At 41.8% G+C, this 27,126-nt stretch overlaps 1 protein-coding gene across 2 annotated transcripts in view; it reads left to right on the top strand.

The window, feature by feature from the left end:
* The window catches only part of TRIO (trio Rho guanine nucleotide exchange factor), a 165,151-nt gene that overhangs the window by 15,692 nt on the left and 122,333 nt on the right, over positions 1-27,126 (top strand). For both annotated transcript variants that reach the window (XM_026048555.1, XM_026048556.1), the window contains exons 6-10: positions 6,661-6,852; positions 10,273-10,404; positions 14,250-14,480; positions 19,667-19,789; positions 24,704-24,895. In XM_026048555.1, the coding sequence (XP_025904340.1) occupies positions 6,661-6,852; positions 10,273-10,404; positions 14,250-14,480; positions 19,667-19,789; positions 24,704-24,895 (870 nt within the window). The remainder of the gene's footprint in view (positions 1-6,660; positions 6,853-10,272; positions 10,405-14,249; positions 14,481-19,666; positions 19,790-24,703; positions 24,896-27,126) is intronic.

Genomic DNA, 27,126 nt, shown 5'->3' with positions numbered 1-27,126 from the left:
ACTGAAATACAGTGTGTATGTTCAGCTGTAGGGATGTGACCTGCTATTGCTGAAATCAAGGAGGTGTCTGTTGACAAGTATCAAGGCTGAGAGAGCTGGGCCTGTTCAGCCTGGAGAAGAGAAGGCTGAGGAGGAATCTGCTAAGTGTACATAAATACCTCAAGGGAGGGAGCGAGAAGGATGGGGTGGGTGGCCTCCTTTCAGTGGTGGCTACTGACAGGACTAGAGGAAATGGCCACAAACCAAAGCACCAAAAGTTCTACGGGAACTTAAGGAAACATTTCTTAACAGTGAGGGTGACAGAGCCCTGGCACAGGCTGCCCAGAGAGGTTGTGGAGTCTCCTTCTCTGGAGATCTTCAAGACCTGCTTGGCTGCAGTCCTGTGCCATGTGCTCTGGATGACCCTGTGTGTGCAGGGGGGTTGGATGAGATGATCTCTAGAGGTTCCTTCCAACCTTAAGGAATCTACGATTCTATGGTCAAGGCTACTTCTCTACAGGACATGTTGATTGCATCTTTTCGATTGCATCTTTTCTAACTGTGGAAAAAATAATTCATGAGGTTTTGCTTCTTTAAAGATGAGACTTCTTTTTCAGGATCACTTAAGACAAGTGCTTTCATCATCAGTAAATTGTTAGTGTTAAGTCCTGAGATTTATAAGAGTTAAGCAATATTCAGTTTTAACTTAAAATTCCTCTTTGGATTACTAAGCAATGCTTCACTTCTCGAAACAAGTTTTTAGAACCTTTTAAGGGAGAAACTTCTAAATATGACATCATACGGATTGCACATACAAAAATATCTCTCTAGTTTTTGAACTGTAACAACATAAAATATATCTGTGATTATACTATTAGACTTGTATGCAGGAACAGGAGATTGTGCCCTGTGTCTGTCCCTATTTTTGCCTGCTGATGTCCATATATGTTGTGGTGCACAGAGAAACAAAAACAGTTATCTGAAATAAGGGGTTGGAGGAGGAAGAGGAGAATTCCTCTCTGAGAATTTTCTTCTCTTTCTCTAGCTGGATCAAATGGTTTTGCTCTCCTCAAAGCTTAGCTGTGCCCCTTAACTGTGCCAGGTCAAACTGATTAGAAAGTGAGTAGGCAAAGAGGAGCTTTCCTTGTAGAAAGCTACCTGGCCTGCTGTCAAAGCGCTCTGTGACTATGTCTTATGTTAGGGTGCTGCCAGGACACACAGTAGAAACTATGTTTATTAGGCTGAGACTAAGAAGTCTTATGCCGTCACACCAACCGAGAGCATGTTCCTAACCTGGTTAATGTTGTTCTTGGAGTAGGTGGCTTATATATAGATACAAGACCACTTCATGGTGACAGTAGTCAAATAATTAAATGCACCTGCAGAGAAAGCCAGAGATGAGCATTGTTGAGAATTTGGATGCCTAAAAGTAGGGACATGACACTTGGCTCTCTGGATCTACAGAGTTAAACATTGCAAAGATGAAATACTTGGCTGGATTTGAGCAAGCCCAGCCACAAGAACTGGTACAGATGAAAACATTAAGAAAGGTCAGATGAGGTAAAATCAAGTTAGCTGACAGCTAGTGTGATTTTATTTTTTTTTGTCCTTTTTACTACTGATATTTTTCACTCCTGAGATTTCTTTTATATATATATATATACACACATATACACATAACCATACAAACTTGTCAGTTGATGTAGATGTAAGTCCTGTGTGAATTCTAGACTCCCACAACTCCTCTGAGACTTCTAAAGTGGAAGCTAGACTGTGTTGTGAGCTGGGCATTCTTTTTCAGACAGCCTGGAAATGCAGGATTTCTGGCAAGAACGTCCTGCAGAATGGTGAATAAGAGTGCTCTATGATTCTGCCTGCACTTCTGGGAAAACAAATACTGAGATCATTAAAGCAAGCATTACTCCATACATGAATGCTACACTCTTAATAGTGGTCACTAGTGAGTGAAATGGCAGGGAATTGGAACATGTGGAACGTTGTGGAAGCTGTTCTCATTACAGTTGAATGGCTTTAGAGCTCACTGCAGTGTGGGGGGAGAAAAGCTGCCAGGTGTGATACTTGTAGGGCCTGTCGTTGGGGTGGTTTTCTTGATGTTGAATGCTTAATAGTCTGTGAGTCAGAACACCCCTGTTTGTTCCTTGGTCTAGGAAAAGCAAAATAAAAGAACCTTCAGGGCATCTGCCAGCCTTGCTTTGCACGGGGTGTGATGGATGTTGAGCTGGGCTGGCAGGCTGTCACCTGTGCTTGGCCCCGTGTCGCTGCGTTTCAGGCAGGCACCGGAGTGACACAGGGCACTGCAGCTTGTGCTACCCTGCTGCTCTGGGTTGACTTACTGAGCTATAGATACATAGAATTATATTAATAATATATATATATTGCTCAGCATATATATATAGAGAGAGAGAGAGAGAGAGAATTTATGTGTATATACTCCCTTTAGGGAATAATCTAGCAGTGATGAACTTTCCGAATATTATGAGGTATCTTTTCAGCTTTCAAACAAAGGGCAGTGTGAGAGAAAGAAAATATATTACACTATACGTTTTATTTGAACTAGTCTCCCTCCTTCCCTGAAATAATAAAATAAATACATAAAAATAGTCATCAGTTCTCGATGTATAACAATGAAGAAAATAAAGTATCATTTTTGTCCTTCACTTTTCTTGACAGCTGGCACACATTCAGAAGCTGCATCTGTTTTGGGCAGAATTGCCTGATGTGAATGAGCTAACTGTTACAGACTTCTTCTAGCTGTTGCTGTTTTAACTGCAATGAGCCTGTAAAGCCATGCAATAAATAAGAAGCCTCTGGATCCGAGAGAACAAATACCATTTGGGAGCAGTCTTGCAGAAGCCCTGCACAGACTATGCGTTTGTCATGTGCCTGCTTCTTCAGCCATCTGATATAATTTGTTGCCTCTTAAGGTAACAAGTTGCAGACAGTCCAGCTCTCGTCCACTGCTGTTTGAGATTCTCTTCCTCCTTAACTAAATCTATTTCTTCTGGGTCATTGTACTGTTAAAGGCTGAAACTTAGATGTTCAACTGATAGATACTTAGGAATGTAATAGTTATGATTAGATTTAATGAGATTCCTGTAAGATTTTTTTGAGAAAGGAGTGTGATGCACATAGTTTGGAAAGTGTTCAAGCTTCAGCGTGTTCATATTTGTACAGCTACAGGGAGTATTATTCCACACTTGTAAAGTCAGATTGCTGCGGGAAGCTGCATGCATGTTAGCCACATGCAGCCTCTCTGGGCAGCCTGTTCCAGGGCTCTGTCACCCTCACTGTCAAGAAATGTTTCCTTAAGTTCCTGCAGAACTTTTGGTACCTCAGCTTGTGGCTGTTTCCTCTATCACCATCCTATCGCTGGCCATCACTGAAAAGAGGCCGCCCCCTCCTCCTCACTGCCTCCCTTGAGGTATTTATACACGCTGATCAGGTCCCCCCTCAGCCTCCTCTTCTCCAGGCTGAACAGGCCCAGCTCTCTCAGCCTCTGCTCATAGGGCAGATGTTCCAGGCCCCTGATCATCCTGGTAGCCCTGCGCTGGACTCTCTCCAGCAGCTCCCCCACATCCCTCTTGTCCTGGAGAGCCCAGAACTGCACGCAGTACTCCAGATGTGGCCTCACCAGGGCTGTGTATAGGGGGACGATCACCTCCCTTGACCTSCTGGAGACGCTCTTCTTAATGCACCCCAGGATCCCGTTGGCCTTCTTGGCCACCAGGGCACACTGCTGCCTCATGGTCATCTTGTCATCCACCACGATGCTGAGGTCCCTCTCTGCGGGACTGCTCTCCAGCAGGTCCACCCCTAATCTGTACTGGTGTCCAGGGTTTTTCCTCCCCAAATGCAGGACGCTCCACTTACCCTCATCGAACTTCATGAGGTTTCTCACTGCCCGGCTCTCCAGGTCCCTCTGGATGGCAGCACAGCCCTCAGGGCTATCAGCTACTCCCCCCAGTTTGGTATCATCGGCAAACTTGCTGAGGGAGCACTCCAGCCCTTCATCCAGCTCGTTAATGAATAAGTTGAACAGGACCAGACTGAGGACTGACCACTGGGGGACACCGCTAACGACAGGTCTCCAACTGGACTCCGCGCCACTGACTGCCACTCTCTGCACCCTGACATCGAGGAAAACCTGCCATTAGGAAAACCTCTATATTCACACTTGTGCACATGTACGTGATCATAATCAACAGATGTATTCCCATTACCACAGCACTAAGTCAGTGTGGTCAGGTCTTGGGCAGTGGCTTGGGACTACTTGCCAAGGCTGTGGCAGCAGGAGACAGTCGGCTGTAGAGCTGAAGTGTTCCAGAATTATGGAATGGTGAGGTTGGAAGGGACCTTTAGAGATCATCTAGTCCAAGCCCCCTGCTCCAGCAGGCACACCCAGAGCACGGGGCACAGCAGGTTTTGAAGATCTCCAAATGCCTCTACCCTCACCTTCCTCTTACTCAGGAGATATTCAGGGGAATACATGGCAAGATCACTTAGTTTGACTTTGTGTGCTTTCTACATATCAAAATACTGCTTAAGACAAATGACAAGCTATAACAATTTAAACATAATTAAAACAAGAAAAAACAAACAGCAGCAGGCCCTTTGGAGTGGGTCTACACCATTTGTTTCCTTTGAGATAAACTGATGGAATTCCATGAACTGATGGAATGAGGGGAAAAAAACATAGAAAAGCAGTGGGGGGAGCAGAACAAAATGGAATAAACAGGGCTATGGAAGGCACCAGGGTGGGGCTCTGCTTGCAGGGAAAAGTATTTAAACAGACAGCTTGGATGATATTGACAGCAAGGACCTTGCTACAAAGTCGGGACAGCAACAACTCTCAAAAGCTGCGAGAGAAGTCCTAAAATAGGACCACATTTTTCTTATTGCATAACTCAATAATTCTACCTTCTTTTAGTAATATTTCATGAAATATTGAAAACCTTTTGGTAAAATGTAAGCCATATTAAGGACATTTCTTTATAACCTCTAAGATTGAATAATCTATAAGATTATGGTAGTTTTATCACTCCTTCCTTTTTAATCTCTTTCCCCTCAGGCTTACACACCCTGTTTGCCTTCAGGCCTACTCTCCCAGCTTGCCCTCAGGCCTACTCCCCCTGTTTACCCTCTGTGGTACTTCCTCTGTCTACCTTCAGAACTACTTGACCTCTTTATCCTTAGTTCTAGGACATGTTGTATTCCAGGAATAGCTGCTAACAAAACAGCTTCAGAAGCCTTTTCCTAGGCAGGTATCTTGTCCAGCCTGCGCTTTTCCACTTCAGGTATTCTCCAGTGCAAGAATAGTATTGATCTGTAATTGATCTGTTAATACTATGGCCTATTCCAGTAAGGATTACTATGGTGATTAAGGGATTGAAGCATCTGTTATATGAGGAGAGGCTGAGAGCTGCCTGGATCTGTTCAGCCTGGAGAAGACTGTGGGGGATATTAGATAAATATCTGATGGCAGGTAGTAAAGAACAAAAACAAAGTAACAACAACATAAAATGGAGCCAGAATCTTTCTTAGTAATGTTCAGTGGGAAGGGCAAGGGACAATGGACCCAAATCAAAATATAGGAGATTCCATTTAAACTTAAGAAATATTTTTACTCGAAGTGTGACCAAACACTGGAATAGGTTCCCCAGAGAAGTTGTGGGGTCTCTGTACTTGTAGATAATCAAAATCTGATGGGGACGCCTGCTTTAGTCAATCCCCTTGGGAAGGGGTTCGGACAAGGTCCCTGAGGTCACTGTAGATGTCCCTGCCAGCCCTCAAGTATCTGTGATCTGCAGGATTTCATTCAGAGGTATGAGAGTGAGGCCGATTGAAAGAAGTGTCAATGCAGTGTTCTATAAATACGGCTCTGGAGAGCTACTTGGAAAGCTATTGGGGAAGCTAAGCTTGTTTCTGGCTTTGCGGGAACTGGAAACACTTGACCGCCTCCTTTGACAAATATTGCCTGATCGTACAGAATATAGACCAGATATTAGGTACTTTTAAAGCCAAAGTGCATCATCATCAAATAGTGACAACACGCTAGAGAAACTTTCTGGTCTTTGACTTAATTTGTGTAGTTTTCAGCATTACCTCTGGGAGAATGTCGTGGTAGGAAAGTAAAACTTTTAAAATAAACTTCAGGTAAACTGAGTTGTAAAATTTTATTATTTATTTAAAAAATATAAATGGATTCAGAAGGCAATATAAGGATCTAGCAGAGAGTTGCATTCCACGTGTGTATATTAAGGATAGATCCAGTGTTTACTAATATTTTTTTAAATTCCTCCATTGTGTATCTGAATGCCTTAATGATGTAAGCATCCCTAATAATTCTTATTGATGCTGCTATGAAGTTCAGTCAGCTTTCCCTCTTCCTTGGGGTAATGAGTCTTTATATCATGTAACTCTACTTAAGCTGACCATTGGTCTTAGCATGAGGCACTGGTCATTTCAAGTTGTGTGTCATTGCCAATCATGCAGATCGGCTGCGACCTGATTATCAAGATTCCCAAGTCAGGCATGCAAAAACCTTGCAAACAAAACCAGATTTAGTCTGTTATGCTCTCCTATGATCTCGTAGAGCTAAGATATATATTTAAGTGGTCTCCTAACCTAGTCTGTTGTTCCTTGCCCTCTTTTTCTCCGTAGAATGTGTACGTGAACATAAACCGCATCATGTCGGTAGCCAACCGCCTGGTGGAGTCCGGCCACTACGCCTCGCAGCAGATCAAACAGATTGCCAGCCAGCTGGAGCAGGAGTGGAAGGCCTTTGCTGCGGCCTTGGATGAACGTAGCACCTTGCTGGATATGTCCTCTATTTTCCATCAGAAAGCTGAACAGGTTGGTAAATGGGGAGGGAGACAACAAGAGTTTCTGTGCTGAAATGCTGACTTGTGCTGCTGGCTTTCCGTTTGCACAGAGCTTTAAAAGAGGGGTTGAAAACAGTAGTAAGAAAACAGGAGTATTTGTATCTGCCAGTTTCATCTGACGTTCAAGTTAAAAGCCTGTTCTCCTTGGCTCAGTGTAGCCCGCTACCCTTATTCTTCTCAAAAGGCATTCCCCATTCCAATGCAAGCAAGGCAAAACTTAGCCGGATGGATTAGATATATGAGCTCTACAAAGCTTTTACATTGAAAAAAAATAGTGTATCTGTATCAGTATAATACCCTTTTTACATCTAGGATTTGTTTGCTTCTGCTGCTGCTTTCAACCCAACACCCATGAGAGAAAAGTTCATATATCAGTCCTTGGATTGTCAGTGTTTAACTTAAGGTAATTGCTTATAGAAAATTCATCTGAACTGGTCTAAAAGTTGAGAAGATAATTAACTGTCTTCTGAATCTGCAGTTGTGATGGGAGTTGTTTATTCAGCATCCCATAAGAGATTCTTCCTATATTAAACTAAAATTTTAGCTTTAGGCCCGTATAAATTATTTTAATTAAGTCATTAACTATGTGTAACTGCTGGAGAAGAGATATATGTAGGGGAAATGGGAATAAATATCCCGAAGTTAATAATCTTGATGGTGAAAGCATGTTTTCCCCTTCAGGGAATTCAGTTCTGGGGGCGTTGCCGTGTGTGTTGTTGAGTCACCCATTGATATTACAGACTGTCTGCTCTGCACATCTGGGGAGGGTTTGGAGAGCAGAGCTCCATAGGTGCTCAGGGCTGGCTGGAAGCTCAGGAATGCTGTAGGGCTTCCATGGATGCAGCTCTGCCCGACAGGATTTAAGGAGTAGTCTCATGCCTGATAAAGATTTAACTCAGAATTAAAGCAGCCGCCATCTGGGAATTGGTGATAACTGGAGAAATCAAGAGAAGCACTCGTCTGCTATATTATTTAAGAAGGATTTTTCTCCTGCTCACTACTACACAGAAATTCGAGTTCCTAAATGCTCAGCAGTTAGGAATGTGAACATGTTCAGATACAAATATATACCGTGTTACCTTTCATTACATTAGTGATGATGTTGATATGTTAGTTGATGTAGCTGCACTTATATAACTTAAAGTAAGTTACATGAGCTAACGATGCTGTAATAGGCATTTTAGTAGACTTTCCAAGAAAAGCCCCGTATAGAAGAACAGAAGGAATTGTTTTCTGGTTGAAAAGCATTTGGTACATGGGTCAAATTGATAAATAAAGGTGATGTACCTAATAAGTATTGGTGCTTTTCTAATTGTGTGGGTTATTTAAGCACTGTCAGTCTTGCATGTGAGATACAATGTGTATACATGTGTGTGTGTACATATAGATGTGTGTATGTGTGGACATATGTATATATTTACTCTGTGTGTATGTGTGTAAACATACATTTATATGGGTAAAACATGAGCCAGGTAGATATACTTTGATGAAAGCGTTGTCCTTTTGATAAGAAATTGTTCTTCAGAAGACAAAGGTGTAAAATTCCTTTTCTTTTCTATACTTGTCTGTTTTTGTGTGCTTGGCAACTGATAAAGTATCTGTGCTACCTTCTTCAGCACCAAGTGCACATGTAGATGTAAACAGGGGAAAAGAAGAATGAGAAAAAGCACTGCAGCATCTGCTGGGATTAATTCAATTATTCCTGTGAATCGCTCCTTCTGCAGCTTTTATTGACAGTCTATCACAGCTAACTGTCAATAGTTGCTTTCTGTTTTACCTGGCCATGATTTATCAGATGTCTCATTACCAGTGGACAGTCTGAGTTGAAGGCAAGAGGGGCTCGCATAAGTGGAATGATCCTTTTAGAGACTGGTGATGCTTGATCTATATAGTAAAATATATAGTGAAAAAATCAGCATGTCTTCCTAAGTGCACATCTTCCCTTGCAACTAAACGTCGCTGCCCATGGTCAGCACGGCCAAGACTGCGGTAGCTGCTGTCAGTGCCGCTCGTGGTGCAGGAGATGCAGCCCCGCGGTCCTGCAGGCCTCTCTGTGCTCAGTTAACTCTGAATGCTTCATGTTGGAGATGTCTTTTTAAATGTCCCTTAATGACATGACAGTAAAACAAGTAGCTGAGAATTAAGTACTTAATCACCTTTCTCCTGGCTGTCAAGCACTGCAGGAGACCAAGAAATGGTCTCAGGGTTGCTTTTTCCCTAAAAAGGCTAGATGTGCTCCAGGAATCCAAATGCATATGGTGAGAGGTAGGCATGCTCTCTAAAGTTTTTGGGGCTCTTGACCTTCATGTGAAGAGAAGGCAAATTTAGTTTATAGATGCCACGTGCCTGGCTATGCTAAGTTCATATTTAACAGCCAGGAAAATTCCTAGGAAAAATGGATCCCTCCTCCCATTTTTCTAATATAACTAGGGTGTAAAACTCAGGCCCCCAGCTGTCGAAACTGCCTTGGCGGAACTTGATGTGCATGCAGCTATGATGGCATTTCTCTTCTGTCAAGACAGTTTAATTTTGAGAGAGAACTTAAATCGTCAGCAGCAGCGATTCTGCGGTCACATCCTCAGTTCACCCCAGAAGGCTTGACCCGAGCAGCCATCGTTGTGTGCTCAGAGCTTAGCATTACACCCTGAAGTTTTAAATCCCTTACTTGCTACTGTAGCTGTTAGCCAACTGTATTGAGTGCTTCTCAGTATGGAGAAGTTGGTGTTTGAGGGCTTTGGGTGTGAGTTGATAATGCTTTAGTGCTGCTTTGCCTCCTTGAAGACACCTTCCTGGCAAAAAGGCAACTGGATTGTTTGGGCGAGTCCCTGCATCAGTTCTGTGTGTGTGTGTATGCAAAGTGCCTTGCTTTTCCCTGAAGACACCTTTAAAAAAAACAAAGGAAATGGCTGACAGTGTTCCTTGAATATCTGTAGAGGCAGCTGACAAATGAGAAATGGGGGTCTGGTCCTGAAAAATATGGCATGTTGTAGCTCTTCACAAACACAAGACCACAGGTGTCTTAATGTCCCTGCCGTGGAAGGTAGGCATGGGTGAAATAAACTTATTAGCTTGCAAAGTCAACAAAAAGAGCAAGAGTAAACTTGAAATGTTGGTATTGCCAACAGCTTAATTGACCCTGAAGTTTGCCAACATATAATTAAACCTGTCTTTGAATGGCTGAGAGTTCCACGTAGCTAAAAAAACCAAGCGGAGTCAGTCCTTGCTTTTCTGCTATAAGATTCATGTTGGCCAGTTCAGAAAGAAATGCATTGGACAGTTTCACCTAAAAGGGCTCTCTTCAGTGGCCGTCACCCGGATAGATGGTTGTCCTTTTTTGTGTTTGGGTGCTGGTAGAACCCAAAGTTAAGCAGAGCTTGTTTCTCTGTTGCAGTACATGAGCAATGTGGATTCCTGGTGTAAAGCGTGTGGGGAGGTGGAGCTTCCCTCCGAACTGCAAGACTTGGAAGATGCCATCCATCATCATCAAGGGATATATGAGCATATTACCTTGGCCTACTCTGAGGTGAGTTGCTTGTTTGCTTCGTTAGGCTGCTGACTTGTTTCTAGTAAAAAGGTGTATTATTAAGGTTGAGTCACAGATTGACAGAGCTAGTTGTACAGTGCATTAGTTTAAAACTCATGTTTCAGGTTGTTCCTGTTAACTTATATCCTGGATTTTGCTGCTGCTGCTCACATTTAAATGCAGGTTTTAAGTCTTCCTCTTAGACTTCTGAAAGAAATGCAAAAGGCAATATGAGACAATAATACTGTTTTTTCAGACTTTTTTCAGTCTAATATAAGTAACTCACGTAGTGTGCTAAGTATGTTTAACTTGCGTTTGTGTATTAGTAACTTTTAATAGCAACGCGATACTATCATTAAAATATTTGCATGGCAAGTAGCTGAGTGTTCTTTGGGAAAGCTTTGTCTTGGCAAGGAGTGCTTTAGGTGTCTCGTTCTGAAACCATCTCTCAAGAAAAAAGCCTTAACCTTCAGGGGATGTCACTTGCCAAAGCAGAAGCTGAATGCTTAGTTCTGCCAGCCGGAGAGGCTCGTACGTGAGCCAGCCTGCAGCTGCCCTTGGCGTGCGGGAGATCAGCACGTCCCGTGATGCTGCTCTCATCTTGGGTTTTGAACCCTACGATGGAGAAGGCTTCCTCACATATCTAGTAGCTGTAAATACAACTTAGAAAAAAAATGCTTATTCTTGAGGCAGCCTAGAAAATGATGATTAAAGTATCTGTTCTTTTCCTGCACTGAGTTTCCTCCCGAATTCTCTCTCTCTCGTTAGCCAAAGTGAGAAGTCGAATGGGTTTTACTCACAGGGCTTTTCTGCGTTTCCTCTTGAACTTTTCTTACTTTCTTTTAGCAAGGTTTTAAACACCACAGAATGATGTTATTGGAGTCTTTTCATGATAGAAGAGCATCGATTGATTTTGGGTTATATAAAGTAGTTTCTGTTCCAATGAAAGCTGTGCGTAAATATACATTTGATTTAAATCAAGATTAAAAAAAAATGGTAGATACAAGATAAATTAGGCCTACCATTTTCAGCTGTTAAAAGCAGGTAGTTTTGGAATAAAATAGTTTGTGATTTATACTTCGGCTAAAACATAAAATTGTTTTCTTATTAAGAATAAATGCAGGATTAAATTGCAGGAAACTGAAGCGTAGCTTAGATAAAATTTTGTGTGCACAGCAGGAATGGCGCGTAAAATCAAAGCTGGTGTTGTCTTGTTCATGTGTCAAACATGGACTTTCTGAACACCTGCTATTGTAGCTGTACTACAGCTTTATTCCCCATCAGCCAGGTGTCTACAGTCTGTATTAATTGTCCCTTTGAGGAAAAACATACACCACCACCCTCACTGCTGTGCATGCCACCTTGCTGGGACAGCTCTTGACGTTGGTCCTGAAGCGCCTCTTAGCAATAAAACAAAGAGGTCTAACCACAGATAGGGGTTTCAGCTCCTTCTTCACTGTGTTCCATAGCAAGGGTTTTCTTCACTGCAACTTCTCTTTGTTGAGAGAATCACTTTAAAACGAGAGAGAGATGCAACATGTTTAGACTAGGCAAATGTGAAGAGAGACAGCCTGGGGTACAAGGAGTAAAAAGGTTAGGGCTGCCTGGGATAATGATCGTAAAGCATCGAACATAAGCAGTTTGGATCAATCAAATCCCTTTTTTTTATTTATTTTTTTTAAAGTCAAGTATAAGAACGTGCAGTGAATTACCACGTGAAGTCTTGTTGGCTTCCTGGAGATCTTAGTGTGTATGAAATACATGGGTATAGGGTAGAGTTGCTCTGCTAGGGCTTCAAGACAAACACCTTGAAAATTTATTTCATTTCAAAGTATTTCAAAGTTGTACCTTTGATTTGGGGAATAGTGAGACTTTTTTTTTTTCCTGAATGTAGGGGCTTTTCTGATTTCAGATTATCACTTTTTCCTATGTTTGAAAGCTATTGCTTACTCTTTAGCAACCAGAATTTGTGAAAAAAAAATAGTTGTATGTATGTGGAGAAGACATATTCCTTCCTGACAGAAAAGGTTTTGTTTCCCCATATTTTAATCTGCATTCCTATTTGAGGAAGCAGGATTCAGTCCTCCTTTTGGAGGAAGATTGATGGAGTTGTCTCTTTTTGTAATGATATTATAGCACTGTTGCTTATCGCTATCAGATACACGACTTAGTTTCTCTTGCAGCATGGAGCTCCTTTCACTTTGTGATGAATGATGAGTGAGGAGGAAGAGGGGAGCGCCACAGAAAAGATAACACTTTGTCATTTGTTTTAAATTGCAATGTCTTGACAACTTGACTTGAAGACAGTAATTTTAGAGAGTGAATGCTTCTAGGACTAGACTGAGTCTAATGACTGCGGAGAATTACTGTGTGTTACCAGAAAAGTAACTTACTGGTTTGCCAGCTTAGATAACCAGAGTACTTGAGAAACTAAGAGCTGTGCCTTAAATTAAGTCATATCTTTACCTGAGATCTTAGAGTAGTCATGCCCTGGAAAGGAAAAAAATCTCCTCCTGCCAGGAGCAACCATGCCTGGCTATTTGGTTGTCCATAGGAAATGTGCGTGGCCATTTGGTTGTCAAGATGATGAACGAATCATCACATCATGGGACTGTCACACTTTTCCTGAGTTGCATGGATTCTTGATAAATAATAGTAACGTGTTTTTTTCGGAAATATTTGAAAGACAAAACTTGTCTTAGATACCTGCTTAGGATACAGAAGGGGAAACTCATCATTATAGTAACAACCAGATTGGATTACAGTGCTTTTCTATCCGACTTGACTTGACAGGTGCTGCTTTTCCAAGGGCGCTCATTCTCTTCCTTCATACTTGGTACTCAGATGAACAAGCTTAAATGGGAGCTGAGAAACTGGCCCTCCTTTAACTACCTGCTAGGAAAGAACTTTGATCTGCTCTGACTATTGAATGGCAATCTTTAAACGGGCTCTCGGCTAAATTCAATGAAAATCATTGAAAATAGCTGCTAGGGAAAAGCTTTGACACGTTTCCTGTTTGACATGGTCTTGATTTAGTGGATTACAACTGTTGTTTGTATCCCTTTCTTGTGGTTTTGGATGATTTTTTCTTGCCTTTTACACGAACAATTAGAGAAGACAACAGCTAGAATGGCCTCACATACTCCTAATTATCATCCGTAGCTGAACACAATTTGCTAAAAAATGTATTTGTGTGCTGCATGGAAAGGTTTTAAAGCCAATTATAGCACTTTTTGGACATAGGATCAGCTTTTTGGCTGATAGTCTGTTTTTTTCCTTACTTGGGCAGTATTTGTACACTAATACTTGTACAGTAATAATTTACAAGTATTACTTGTACAGGAACAGTTTAAAAGCAATATATTTAAAATCCAAATTGCTGCAAGTACTTGTGTCTTTGTTTAAATATACCAATAAATTTAATAGTAGCCAGAGAAAGTAACTTCCTTTTTCTTCTTTGTAGGGGATGAAAGGGGGGAGAGATTTCTCAGAGGGCAGATCTGCTCCAATGGTTAATTTTAGGTGCTTTGACTGCAGAGCTGCAAGGAGAATGCCTGTTGCAAGTTAGTCCCTGACCCCTTTGAAAATATTACTATTAAGGAAAATGACTCTTAAGGTAGTAGAAAGGTTGTTGTTTAGAAAGTTGCTACTGCTTGACATCTGGGCAGGGGGTATAAAAATAGGGATTTCTGAAGTAGTAGCGCATTATCATACCTGGAATAAAATATCCCCATTTCTGCTGCCCAAGTTTTCAGAGACCTGAAATAAGGGCCCTGGGGAGCTGGGAGGGTGGCCTGGCAAGCTTAGGCGAGTCGAGTAACTCTCTGCCCTTTCCTGACGGCCAGGTGAGCCAGGATGGAAAGTCACTTCTTGACAAACTTCAGAGGCCTTTGACCCCTGGCAGCTCGGATTCCCTCACCGCCTCTGCCAACTACTCAAAAGCAGTTCATCACGTCCTGGACGTCATCCACGAAGTCCTGCACCACCAGCGCCAGCTGGAGAACATCTGGCAGCACCGCAAGGTCCGCCTGCACCAGCGGCTTCAGCTCTGTGTTTTTCAACAGGACGTTCAGCAGGTAGGTTTTGTTTCGTGGTGGCTGCCTGACTTTCCATCTTCCAGGACATCGTATGAACCTGCCTTGGGTTGGCAGGTGGGTCTTCACCACTGGACCATTGTGCTCTTCTACTCAATGGTTGAACAGCCACATTGGACTGATGCCTGAATCGATGTGTTGTCACAATAGGAGGCCTATTTCTAGGGGTAGCAAATATATTTGTACCTCCTTTTATTCACTTGAATTTTCGTGTCAAATCCCCAGTGATAATTTGCTGGCTTTATTAATTTTTGAAAAGGAGAGCAATATACTGAAGTGGAGTAAAAATCCCTGGTAAGACTGCTCGCTGAGAATGACTTGAATAAGTGGGTTTAGCTGCTGTACTTCAATTATTGTGACGGCATCCATAAAATATAGTAAAGTACATGAATATCTCTGATATTTTCCTGAAATGGCAAAGCTGTGCAGAATGAAGGATTTAACAAACAAACAAAAAATTGTATTAAGCTGTGTTCAACAGAGAAATTCATAATTTATTTTTTATGTAGTTCACCTTTATAAATGTTAAGATGACAAATTTTTGCTCATCATGGTCTTTCCATGCAGTGTAAAAGTGTTCACAGATGTTCCAACTGCTCACTGGATTTTAGATATCCTGTCATACATTCTGTTTAAAATCTTCGTCTTCTGAATGAGTTCCACTTGATCTTCAGACCAGACTTCTTGCAGTCACCTGTTGCCAGCGAGTGCTCTGTGTGCGCGCGCTGCTGGAGTCAAGGAACCTGCTTTCAGTTACTCACAAGAGTTCATAGGCTTAGTGTAGGGAACAGGGGGAGACATCCTTGATAGCTCAGGTTTCTGTACTGAATAGCCATCTTTTTCCTCTGAGTTAAAGAATAGGTGGAGAAAAGTAGATTTAAGTAAGTATTGAATTGTGTATAAAATCATGTTTTTTAGTATAAAAGCTGCAGAAGAAAAAAGAAGAAGAAAACTTGTCAACAGCCAGATGTGACAAAGAATGAGGAAATATGTGGAAAAAAAATGTTGGATGATGAAAAAGATAAACAGGTTGAATGCTGAGAATGATCAGGAAGGGCGTAAAGGGAAAAAAAAAAAACTAGGAGCACTGCTGCTGTATAAATCCTTGAGGCCCTTCATCAAGGTCATTACATCAATAGTGGTGGTCGGGGGGATCCAGGGCCTCTACTTGCGTAAGTAGCCAGGGAAGGGCACTTGTCAAAACGGATGAGGCAGAGTCCACAAAGGAACCCCCTTGTAAATTTTACAGGCTTCGTGAGTCTTCTTCAGAAACTGAAACAACCTTAATGGTGTGATTTCTTTTGTAGGGAATAATGTAGGCTTTTTCAGCGGTAGTTCAGCGTCAGAAAATGTGGACTGAGTCCTGGGGCTTTTGTTTGGGTTTGGTGTGGGAAGGGCCCATGTAGTCCGCTTGGCCAAGTGACCTCCTGAGGCTGTTTGCTAATGGGTCCTTCAGGAGATTTAGGTTTGTGGGCCAGGCTGCAGGTAGTTTTTCCTGAGGATGGATGGGATTTGTTAAATGCTACAGTGAGTCCCACGCTGCTGGTTCTGCTCTTTGCAGTTATTCCCTTGGGAATAGGGATGTTTGTAGGGAATTGTTGTTTTGTTCTCCTTCCTAGTTTGGGAGTTGTCACATGGAGCCCACATGCAGGAGTTAGCTCTGAGGCTGCTTTGGTCTTTAGACGTCTCAAGCAGCCCTTCACCAGCCTCAGGTCCTTGTAGAGTCACTACCAGGTCTTCAGCAAAAAGCTGGATGTTTCCTCTCCATATGAGACCAAGCAGATCTTGGAGCCAGTGTGTTTAGCCTCAGATAATGGAGAGCATCATAACTCTGAAGCGGGCACCCGCGCCCACCTTCATAACCTCCAGCATGAGGAACGTGTTACCCAAATGCCATGTGTGGGCTGCGGGTGTCCTGGGAATGTTCAGCACGAACAGTCAGCTCGAGGACTGCTGCATCCAGGCGTCACTTACCTCTCGGCTGGAGGAATTTCTCCTTCTTCCCGTTTATGCCAGTGGTTTCTCTGCATGCCCTGCAAGGCAGATCTGGCATTAAGACATCGTCTCGAAGGTGTGAAGCTGCAGCCTCTGGTGCTAACGCACAGCGTTGTCAACCACTCCAGGTGTCAAAGTAAGGTTTAAATACAATGATGCAACCTCAGAATCCTGAAACAGGCCATGTTTGCTACCTTCCCAAGCCTCTCCTTTAATATCCAGTAGTGATGACTGTCTGAGACTGGATTGTCTTTGCTTTGTAATTGCCCTGTAATGGCCATTCACGTCTGCTTTGGAGGCTTGAGAAATGTTGTATATGGTAGTATAGTTTTCATGGTGTTACTTTAAGTCAGCTTTAGGTATCCCTGTGCTTTCAGTACTGCCTTGTAGCAGATCACAGTGCGAGCTGGGGATATTGTTCCCTCTAGTCACAGAGCTTTTCATAGTTACTTATGTTTCAGTGGAGATCGGGCTACAGCGTGATAAGGCAGTGATAACACCACCCATACCAGATAAAACAGAGGTACATCTAGTAGTAGCCAGAAGCAGATGCCTTAAGGAGAATGACAAGCATATAACAACACATCTGCAGTAGCCTCCTCCCTCTGGCAATTGGTAGCTCCCTCAGCTTTAAAAAAGCTACAGGAAAAAAAAAGTCCTCTTTGACATCTTTTTTTTTTTTCCCCCACAAAAGAAAAGCAAAATGGTTATCAGATTGTCTAATTTATAAAAGAAGCTTTAATCCTTGGTACCATTCAGTGTGTGAAGTTATTTGCATTTGAGGTAATTGATTAAGTTTATACTCAGGAGAGTTCTGGCAGGGTTTGTGAAGTGCTCCAAAGGAACTTTTAAAAAGTATTTTCCTCTGCAGTTGCACATTCTTTCAAGCTTGTTAGTCCTTCTTCCAACCTTAACAAATTCAATTAAGATTGTCTAGCCAGATTTAGGAATGAATGTGAAAATGTTGGTTTTTTTGGGGGGAGCCAGCTAATGGGGTTGCCCAAAGGGTTAGGCAGAAGTTCCCAGTAATACACAAAAGCCAAGTGAAATTGTCCCATAGGAAGTGCTGCCTCCCTCCTGCCCAGAATTAAGGTGAGAAGGATGAGCCGCAAGATTCATGGATTCACTCAGACTTCAGTGCTGCTTTATTCATGAGCTGTATGCTGGATTTCTGTGACCATAGAGCCACAGAATGATTGAGGTTGGCAGGGACCTCTAGAGCTCATCTAGTCCAACCCCCTGCTCCAGCAGGCACACCCAGAGCACGGGGCACAGGGTGGCATCCAGGCGGGTTTGGAAGATCTCCAGAGAAGGAGGCTCCACAGCCTCCCTGGGCAGCCTGTGCCAGGGCTCTGTCAGTTCCATGATGGTTTCTTCCCTTGAAGATGGGCTTGTTACTGTAAACTGGCAGGAGGAGCCAGAGCCTTCTCTAGGTCTCTCATCCAAGCGTCTCTCTAGCTCTTCTTATATTAGGAAAAGCAGAGCAGTCTGCTGGAACTAGTCAAAAGCATTGCACATTTAAGCTTTATAGGCAACTGAGGGCTTGTTTGGCTAGTGCAGACTAACCTCACTTGTACCCTTGCTGATCAACTTTTTCCTTTGCAGGAAGCAAAGGAAAATGTAAACTTCCACTAAGAAAAGCCTTTGGAAGCTTTTGGGTTTACTTTCCAGGAAAAATGAATAATGCATAAATGAAAATGCATGCTGTGGAGATTTAGTGAAGGACAGATGATTTGAGAAGGCTCTGCTATGTGGCATAACGGGTGTGTTTATTGTGTTGGAAGTTGCCATACAGAAGGGAGCGCAAACCAAAAGAAAGATTCTAATGGTCAAGATAATGAGAAATCACACCAGATGCTTTCACTTTGTACACTAAAGAAAGCCTGATGTCTTCCATATGAGAATACTATGTGGGATTATGTGTGTATCAAATATAACCATAAGTAAGAAGCTGCAGGGAGTGGCTTTTAGGTCTGGTAGTATGGAAGGTTTTTTCAGTTGCACTAGATGTCAAATGTCTTCAGTAGGGGGGAAAAGAAAAGAAAAAAGAAACACTTGATGCTTCAGAGTAAAGGACACTAGTAGATAAGGAGAGATAAGGTACAGGTTTTTGGTAGATATACTTCAAAATGAAACAGATTTGGGTTTTAAAGAAAAAAAGAATGCTGGAGATGAGTTAAGTATTATACTTCCCTATATAAATAAGGCATAAGGAAGGTTGAGCTGTGTTAGAAAAATTATCCATATGGAGTAGTCTTTAATTCTGAAAAGCTTTCTCAAAACTCAGAATATCTTGCAAAGGCTTAAATGCCATATGCATATTTCCTAATGAGGCATTAAAATATGGCTAAGATGTATTAGTTTGGAGAGAGACCAAATGTTTTTGCTTGTTCACTCATCAGAAACTTGGGATGTATGCAATAATCCTTTGTGTTAACTGGCAGGAACTAATTACATGTACAGTTTCTACTATTTATAAAACTGTCAGCACAGTCATTGTGGCAGAAGCTTTAATGTCCTTTAATGTCTTTAATTCCTCACTTTTCTATCTCCAAAGCTGAGGATACACAATTACCTCTAGCTGATATTTTGGGGGGATGTTTCTCTGTAGGATGCAAACATTGCCACTCACCTTTTAACTACTTCAGCTCAATTACACTCTGTTATCTGGATGGGGGCAGGAGGACACAAATCTCTACTAGACTTCTTACTGTGCAGTAGGAGAAGAGAGTTCTTCTATTATAAAATATCCCCATTTTGTTCACCAGCACTGTCTGGGCATGGTGAAACTCCATTGGTGTTCCATTACAGAAGGCCTTCATCTGGAGGCGTCGATGGGTCACAGGGAGCGCCTCACACGCGGTCCTGCCGCTTGCCTTGCTGACACGTTGATGAATGTGTAGGAATCAGGGTGTCCTTGCGAGGCCTCAGAATAAAGCAGTCATTTTAAATCGTAGAATCTAACTATATTGAGGTGGTTATTGCCTTGATATAGCTTAATAGAGCTGTTAATAAGGAGATGTAATTAATACTTTAATGGCAGTAGTGGCTTTTGATATCCATTACTACGATTAGTCAGTTGCTGGTGTGCAGTCTTTTTACAGCTCCCTCGTTTCTTGTAGCATTTGATACATCTGCTCAGAGTTTGTTTTTGTCTTGCTTTTCTACCCTAGGTGTTGGATTGGATAGAAAACCACGGAGAAGCTTTCCTTAGCAAACACACTGGAGTGGGGAAGTCCCTGCATCGGGCTAGAGCTTTGCAGAAACGCCATGAAGACTTTGAAGAGGTTGCACAGGTAAAATCCAGCACATTAAAAAATGTATGGTGGTTTATTTTTTTTTTTTTTCATCAAACTGTGTCAAATCTGCCTGCTGTGGAACTGAAGATTTGGGCAAGCAGAGTTCCACTACAGAAAATTCAGTTCCAGTAATGGCCTGTTTTATTTCTTTTCATTTCATTTCTTCTTTCCATTTCTCTTACAGGGCAGAGCAATTATTATTTTTATTTTTTAATTTTTGACAGGATCCTTTCAAATTTTGAAATTGAAATGTCAAAAAAAAAAAAAAAAAACCCTCTTCTTTTAGAGTATCCTAATCCTCAGGGCTTCAAGGATTCAAATATTTTTTCATCGTGAAGGACAGGATGGAGATAAATTACAAGTCCTGCTTCCTGGCTACAAGCTTGGGGAACTCCACTTTTCCTCTTCCCACAGCAGATGGTCAGATTGGGAGGGGAAAAAATAGCTTCAAAGCAGCCAAATGGACTAGTGAACTGGCCATCCTAGCTTTGGGATTTTACTTTATTTTTCCTTTAAATGCAGTTCACAGAGTGTAGTATGTCCTCCTGTTTTTGCATCAGGGATATCAATAGTTTTGAATCAGGGATATCAATATTTTTTTCCAAAGGAATAATCTTTATTCAGTGTTTGAGTGGGATGGATGATAGAACGTCAAATCCCACTTTTCCATTGCACTTAACAAAACAAAAACCCTACAACAAGAAAATTAAAAGCTGTCTAGCTGAAAGAAACAAGAGATATTAGGGAAAACAGGGCAAAGTTGTTTTGGGCAGTAACCTTGAAAAAGGGGAATGAACCCAGGAGAAGCTGGAGATTTGAATCTGCTGCATTAGCAATGTGCATCGACCGATCATTCAGCCTGAATGATCAGGCATCCCACAACAGAGAGGAAATATCAAGAAAATCTCATTAAGGTAGGATTGGTAGTGTGGTCCTGAAGTCAGAACAGAAGGGGCATACCTGGAAACTTCCAAAGAAGTGACAGGCAGGGCCTTAGCAGTGACACACAGTATGGTGGGTGCATCAAAAGTGTGTTTCTGGATTGTCTATTTAGATTAAGCTCTTAGTAGAGTGAATATGATTTTAGAGCACTCCAGTGATTGAGGAATTGAAATATCATCAGACAGATTCCTCAGTATGAATTTCATGTAAAATTTTCCAAGATAATAAGCTCGGTTAGTTTTTTATATACGTGCTGGATTTTCCATACGTATGCCTAATATTTCATTTTTAGCAAAATCTGTAATTTCATCCATGTGAATGTACTTATTTTTCTAGGTCAGACAAGCAAGAATCTCTTTGTGTAAGATGCTTAAGAAAAACCTGAATGATCTCATACTTAATGCTGTGTTATTTGAGGAAAGAAGAAAAAAATGCTTGTCTAATCAAAGGGAATGAAGCACGTAGAACTGCTAGTAGCATATGAACTGTTCAAAAAAGCATCATTCATTTACATTGCAATTAAATTAGAAAGTGGTAAAGCAAGTACGTAGCAAAAGTTTTCAGAAACAGAGCACTACTAGAATTTAAAATGGTCTCTTCAGGGAATAATTTGAACTTCTATTTCTGGAGATACTGAAAACTAGAGTGTTCAAAGAACTTAAATGCACTACAGGGAACCATCTTCCACAGGCAGCAAAATGGACAAGATCATCTAAGTCTGCCTTCCCCTCACTTCCCCTTTTTCCTTCTTCCCATTTCTAACTTCCCAATTTGTGGGAACTGCCAGGAAAAGCACAGCCTCTCTTTCTATTACCTGCTCCAAAATGGTAGGTGAGGAGGCCCCCAGAGCCATTCCTGCTGTGGTTGCGATGAGGAAGATTCCGTTGAAGTTTAAGTGTGAATAACTTCAACCTGACTTGCTCTCGTGTTCATTTCTAGTTGGCCCAGGTTTTGTTTGTTTCTTTTTTTGCTTGTTTTTGATTTTTTTTTAGAAGCCTGGGCACAATTAGTGTTTTTTAGTAAGCTCTAGTCAGAAGTGGCGAGGGAAGAAGCATCTGGTGGTGTCAGTGGCACGGCAACGTTTAGCAACGGCAGGGAGCCAGTAGTGCTGTTGAATGTTCTTCATCCAAGGCTAGCTACTGATTTTTGAGGGGAGCTAAAATAATATTTCTGGTTTTTTGCCATATCATTTAATGTGAATGAGGTGCCATTTGTCTGCAGCCTTCAAAGGTGTTAAAATAAGCTATGCGTAGAGGGCAATAGATCATACAGAGTCAATCGACTGTAGGCTTGTGCGTTACTTAGTTTAATGTTCGTGTAAGGTGAAAATTTGCCTAGCTCTATTAGATATTTTTTAATGCTAGAGAATCAAAAGACTTTCATTTTAAATATGAAAGAAGACCTTCATTTTAAATATGTTGCCTGATATTTAAACTTGGTAGCATCCACTACATTTTATGAGGAATCTTCACTTTCTCTCTGGTGATTTGTATACCTCAGTTAATTCTCCCTCTGTCGGCCTCTCTCTTCCATCCCCCCATACAGGGCACTAACCTCCAGCTTGTCTGAAGGTTCATAACCTCCTCTCGTCTCTCTCATTGCCTTCTCATTTTTTTGTTCCTGGCTATGATGTATCCTATGATACTCCATTGAATTTCAGTGTTCTCTGTGTAGATTTTTCCTCTCTCTCTGTTGTCAGTAGTATTTGTTCATGAGGTAGTATCCATTCGTGAACTCATTCCTAAACTTAATTTTTGACTTTTCTATGATAGCAATTTTGAGTACTTTCTAAAAATATGGATACTTGTTGTATCTTTGTTGTGTTTTTTGAAGAATATATAGGAAAAAACGTCTCGATAGGAATACTAGGAAGGTAATGGCACACATTGTGTAGGAAGGTGGTGGGCTCTCCTTTGCTTTTTCAGTGTTTTGGAGAAACAGTTACTGACTTTTAGCTCTAGTTGCAACTTGTGGCAGAGACGAATGAACTAGAGGGCTCCCTAAAGTTGAATTCTTTTGATCTGATTCTTCATCTCTGGGAGGTGGCCGTTTTCACATCGAAACTGTGATTAGTGGAGGGGGAGCTCCCCTCTGCAAGCACAGGGAAGCTGTTCTGAGTTATGTAAGGTTGACAGCGATTGTACCAAACTGGGTAAGCATGACTGTCTTGTGCCTTGCTTATTAGAATACATTCGTGGCAAGAGAAAGAATAAGGACACTTCCCATGAGGTGCCACTTGCAACTGGGCAGTTCAGAAGCATTTTGTATATGCAGACAAGGTATCTCTTAAACCCCTCCCTTAAACCCCTCACCATCCTTTATTATGAAGCTCTTGATAGATACAAGGAGCACGGAGAGAAATGAACCATTCTGGGCTTGCCTGGTATCTTGCTTGAGACCCTGGAGTAGAGCTCTGCTTTCCTGGCCTTTGGTTGAGTTTCAGGCCACGTTTGTATTTACAGGTTTATACTTAACCTTTGTGGATGCTCTAACGTTATTTAGGGGTGTGATACTGTATTTATGGCAAAGATGAAAGAAAAACATACTTGCATAGACTTAGTTTATCTTGGCAAACAGCATTTTTACCTGATACAGCTCAGGTTGGGAGAAGGCGATGAGGGCAGAGGGACATAAAAGAAAATGGCATAAATTACCTTGACAGAAGGTTTTTTTGGTAGCCTGTTCCACAGCCTTGTCAGGATGCCTGATGTGGTGACATAAGTAAAGTTTCTTTAGGGTAGATTGGCTTCAGTCTTTGTCCTCTCCAGAGGTTAATATTATTCCGTGGTTTTGTGAAGATGCTCATTATGAAAACCATTCTAACTTAGGAAATCCAAAGATCAGAAACTAGAGAGAGAACTAGTCCTAATTCAAGTTCATGAAGAGCTCAAAGCATCAAGTGACAAGTTTTAGGAACTGTTAACAATCTTTCTCTTCTCTAGAACATGGATGCCTCAGGATAGGGGAAGTTTGATATCTGGCGTGATATTTTCTGCTGTGACTGTTTATCTGCTCTTGTTACTTGTATTGGGACAATGTTTTACTCTGTCCCTCAGCCGTAGTGTGCTTGTGAATCTTGCTCTATTTCTGCTATTTCACAAATGCTGACCCAGGCAAAATGGGAATTTTGGAGATCTCATTTCCATTAAGATGGATGGAAATTTCTCCTTCTCTGCTTGCTTGCTTAATACCTATCTGCTGAACGTGTGGGTTTGATCTAGATGTCTTTACCAGCAGCTAAGACTTTATTACCTTTAAAAGTATAATTTGAAAAATCTCCTAGCCATGGTTATTGTTCATCCAGTGTTGAAATGGGCCAGTTTACAAGTTATTAGACTAACCTTTATTCTGTGTATAGAATAGTTGTGCAGTTATAGTTGTGAATATGAAGATCTAATTCCAAGAAGGAATAAACAGGGCAAGTGCTAGACTGAGGAGATATTCAGCTAGATGCAGATAAGGAGATAAGAAACAGTTGTTCACAGCGAAGTGAAAAAGGATATAGAAGTGTAATAACAAGATTGTTTGCCATGACCCTTAAAACATAAGCAATAAAAAAGGTTCTTATTCAGGAAATGAAGATCTTCAAGTCTTTCTACTGCCTTCCAAAAACCAAAGGTAACAAAATTGTAGTACTATGCAAAGAAGCATATTGCAAGAAGACATTAGTTCTCCTTCCTGTTACTATTTAATGCATTGAACCTGATAGTAACATAACACTTTGCCTTGGAGAAAGTAAGGCAAGAGCTGCCATCTACAAATATGTTTCTTAATGCCAGGTGTGGAGGGTTTTGTCAGAGAATTAAGCTTAGTAACTACCGTTATTATTCTGTTGACATGACATCACCTGATTTGTTATGGCTGATTATTTGTTGTTAGATTTTCACTTGAATGCAACAGAATGTTGGCTTTGAAAAAGAATGGATTTTCATTCATTTAATCCTGTGAAACTAACTTCTTTCTCTACAGAATACCTATACCAATGCGGATAAACTTCTCGAAGCAGCCGAGCAGCTGGCTCAGACCGGGGAATGTGACCCAGAGGAAATCTATCAAGCAGCCCATCAGCTTGAGGACAGGATACAGGACTTCGTTAGGCGTGTGGAGCAACGCAAGATCCTGCTGGACATGTCTGTGTCCTTTCACACCCATGTTAAAGAGGTAAAACTGATGAAAAGTCAAGGTGGCAACTTCTAGCCTTAGAACCAGGCCTGTCTAATGTTCCTTTTCTTGTTACCATCCTGTCATAAGATGCAACAAACCTATATTGTGTAATGAGTTTTGGTTTAAGACTTGAAGTGTAGTTCATTGGAGCTCAGGCTGGGGGGCAGTCGGTGCCCATTTGTGGTTTTGTGAGTTTTTGTGAGGGGGCATGTGTTTGTTTTTCATAAGCAGCTTCTACATTTGTCATGCAAAGTTAGCAGGCAGTAACAGAACTATTAAAAATTATTTCTCTCAACCTTCCCTCACTTTATAAGGCTGGAGTAAATGTTAATGGGCTTCCACAGTGGGCTGGATTGGAGAACTGATATACCAGGCAAAAAAAGAATTCAGCCAGACAGTTTTCAGCCAAATCACTTCTCTGCTCTGGCTCAGAACACAGATCGTGAGTATTTATAGGCTTACAGGGGCCAGTGGAGTGGCCAGAACCAGAACAAGGATAATTTCAGTAAGGGCTATTGGCTACTGGTGGTGCCACATCTTGGCAGGTGTAGATGACTTATACATTTTCTGGTTAGAGCCCATATTTGCAAACCTGTGCTTCATGCCTGAAACAAACCCGCGAGGCGGTTGTGCTCTGAGGGAGGGGATGGCTGGAGGGGATGGCTGGATGCTGCCCGGCTGCAGACACGGGTGCGTAGCTCCCCCAGCAGCTTCGTGCCAGTGGCTGCTGCTGCTCTCCCAGGGCTCTGCTCGCTGAAGTTAAACACAAAGGCTGCACTCTAAAAACCATCCGAAGCTCTTCTGATGGGTCAGTGTTTTTACTTAAACACTTATTGCTCTTTCAATATCTGTTGTGAAGCAGAAGAGCAATTGGCTGCCAAAACACATTCATTGTTTCTGTTTATTTCTTCCTTATCTATTTTCCTTAGCACCGAAAGGAGCAGCTGGAATGGTATTTAAATGTGCACAGTTGATTGTAGTGATGAAAGACGGAGGCTGTAACAGGAGTTACAAGGAAGAGGCTTAAAATTGAAGAAAGAAAAAAAAAAAAAAAAGGCAGCCTGGTCTGTGAGTCAGTGCTGAGCAATTCTGGGATGCTGATCCAGATGTGCTGGAGTGTTGCCACTGCTCCCCTAGATAATAGCGTCGTCTTGAAAAAAGATATTGTGTATCTTGATTTATTTTTTCTGGAAAATGAGTATTATTCTGACTCTGTAAGTGCATGCAGCTGTTAACCCATGGCAGCCTCCCTGCAGCCTGGGCTTTGGGGAAAGGTGCAAACACTGGAATTACTTTTTCCTTTTTGGTCATGTGGCTGACCTCTATACCTAATATGAAGCAGGGAAAATTAAAAAGAGTACTTACTTATGTGAGCATGGCTAGCTTTTTATTTATTGATTTGCATGCCACTTAGGCTAGAGATGAGAGAGTGAGACAGGTAGTTCATACGTAGTTGACTAGTCCTTTGGTTACAGTGCAGAGAAACAGCAAGGTGAGAGCTGTCCTGGGCTCTCTGCGTTGTGCTTGGTTTTCCAGAGCGTGTTGTTTGTTACCAAATAGGTGTGTAAAGCACTGAAATGGCATCACAAAGCCACATGGAAGATAAAAATGCCTTAAACCTGAAAGTCATCCTGCTTTGTTGGCAGGAGAATTGGATGTCTGCTGCAGAATGTGGGAATTCGGTGCATGAATTAGCGCATACGTGTAAGCACATAACTCTTCTGCTGTAGGTTAAGAAATTGCTAAGTTTGGTCAGATGGTAGAGTTCAAACTAGCAGATGGAGGTTGGAAGGTGGACCCTCCAACCTCCTCAGTGGAGGCTTTTTTTTTTTTTTTTTTTTTTTTTTCCCCTTCATTTTTTAGGGGGCAAATTTTCTTAAAAGTCATTTGTTTTGTGTTTTTTTCTGGACTAAAATGATCATGAAAAAAGCATCTGCATGTGTGACAGTTTGGAGGGAACCACAAAGCCAAAGGAGCTGGATTGGCTGTTTGGGAGCCTCAAGAGTCTGGCTCTGATACTCATCTTGCTATATTCTTTTAATAGGATTTTTTGTTTTTTTTCCACTCTCTCCAGAAGCACTTCCTGGTGAGTGAGTGTTCCTCTGACAGGCACATTCAGGTACTCCTCTCCCCCTGCAGCAGGACTACTTTGAGCTTTGCTGGGAAGCAGCAGCCCTGCGGGGCCTGCACAGCACCGTACACCGACGGAGCTCCTGCTTTCAGGAGGG

The sequence above is a fragment of the Nothoprocta perdicaria genome, unplaced genomic scaffold, assembly GCF_003342845.1.
Source record: "Nothoprocta perdicaria isolate Ctin4 unplaced genomic scaffold, notPer1 scaffold_55, whole genome shotgun sequence".
NCBI lineage: Eukaryota > Metazoa > Chordata > Aves > Tinamiformes > Tinamidae > Nothoprocta > Nothoprocta perdicaria.
Note: the sequence above shows the minus strand (reverse complement) of the source record. Positions and strands in the feature narration are given on the sequence as shown.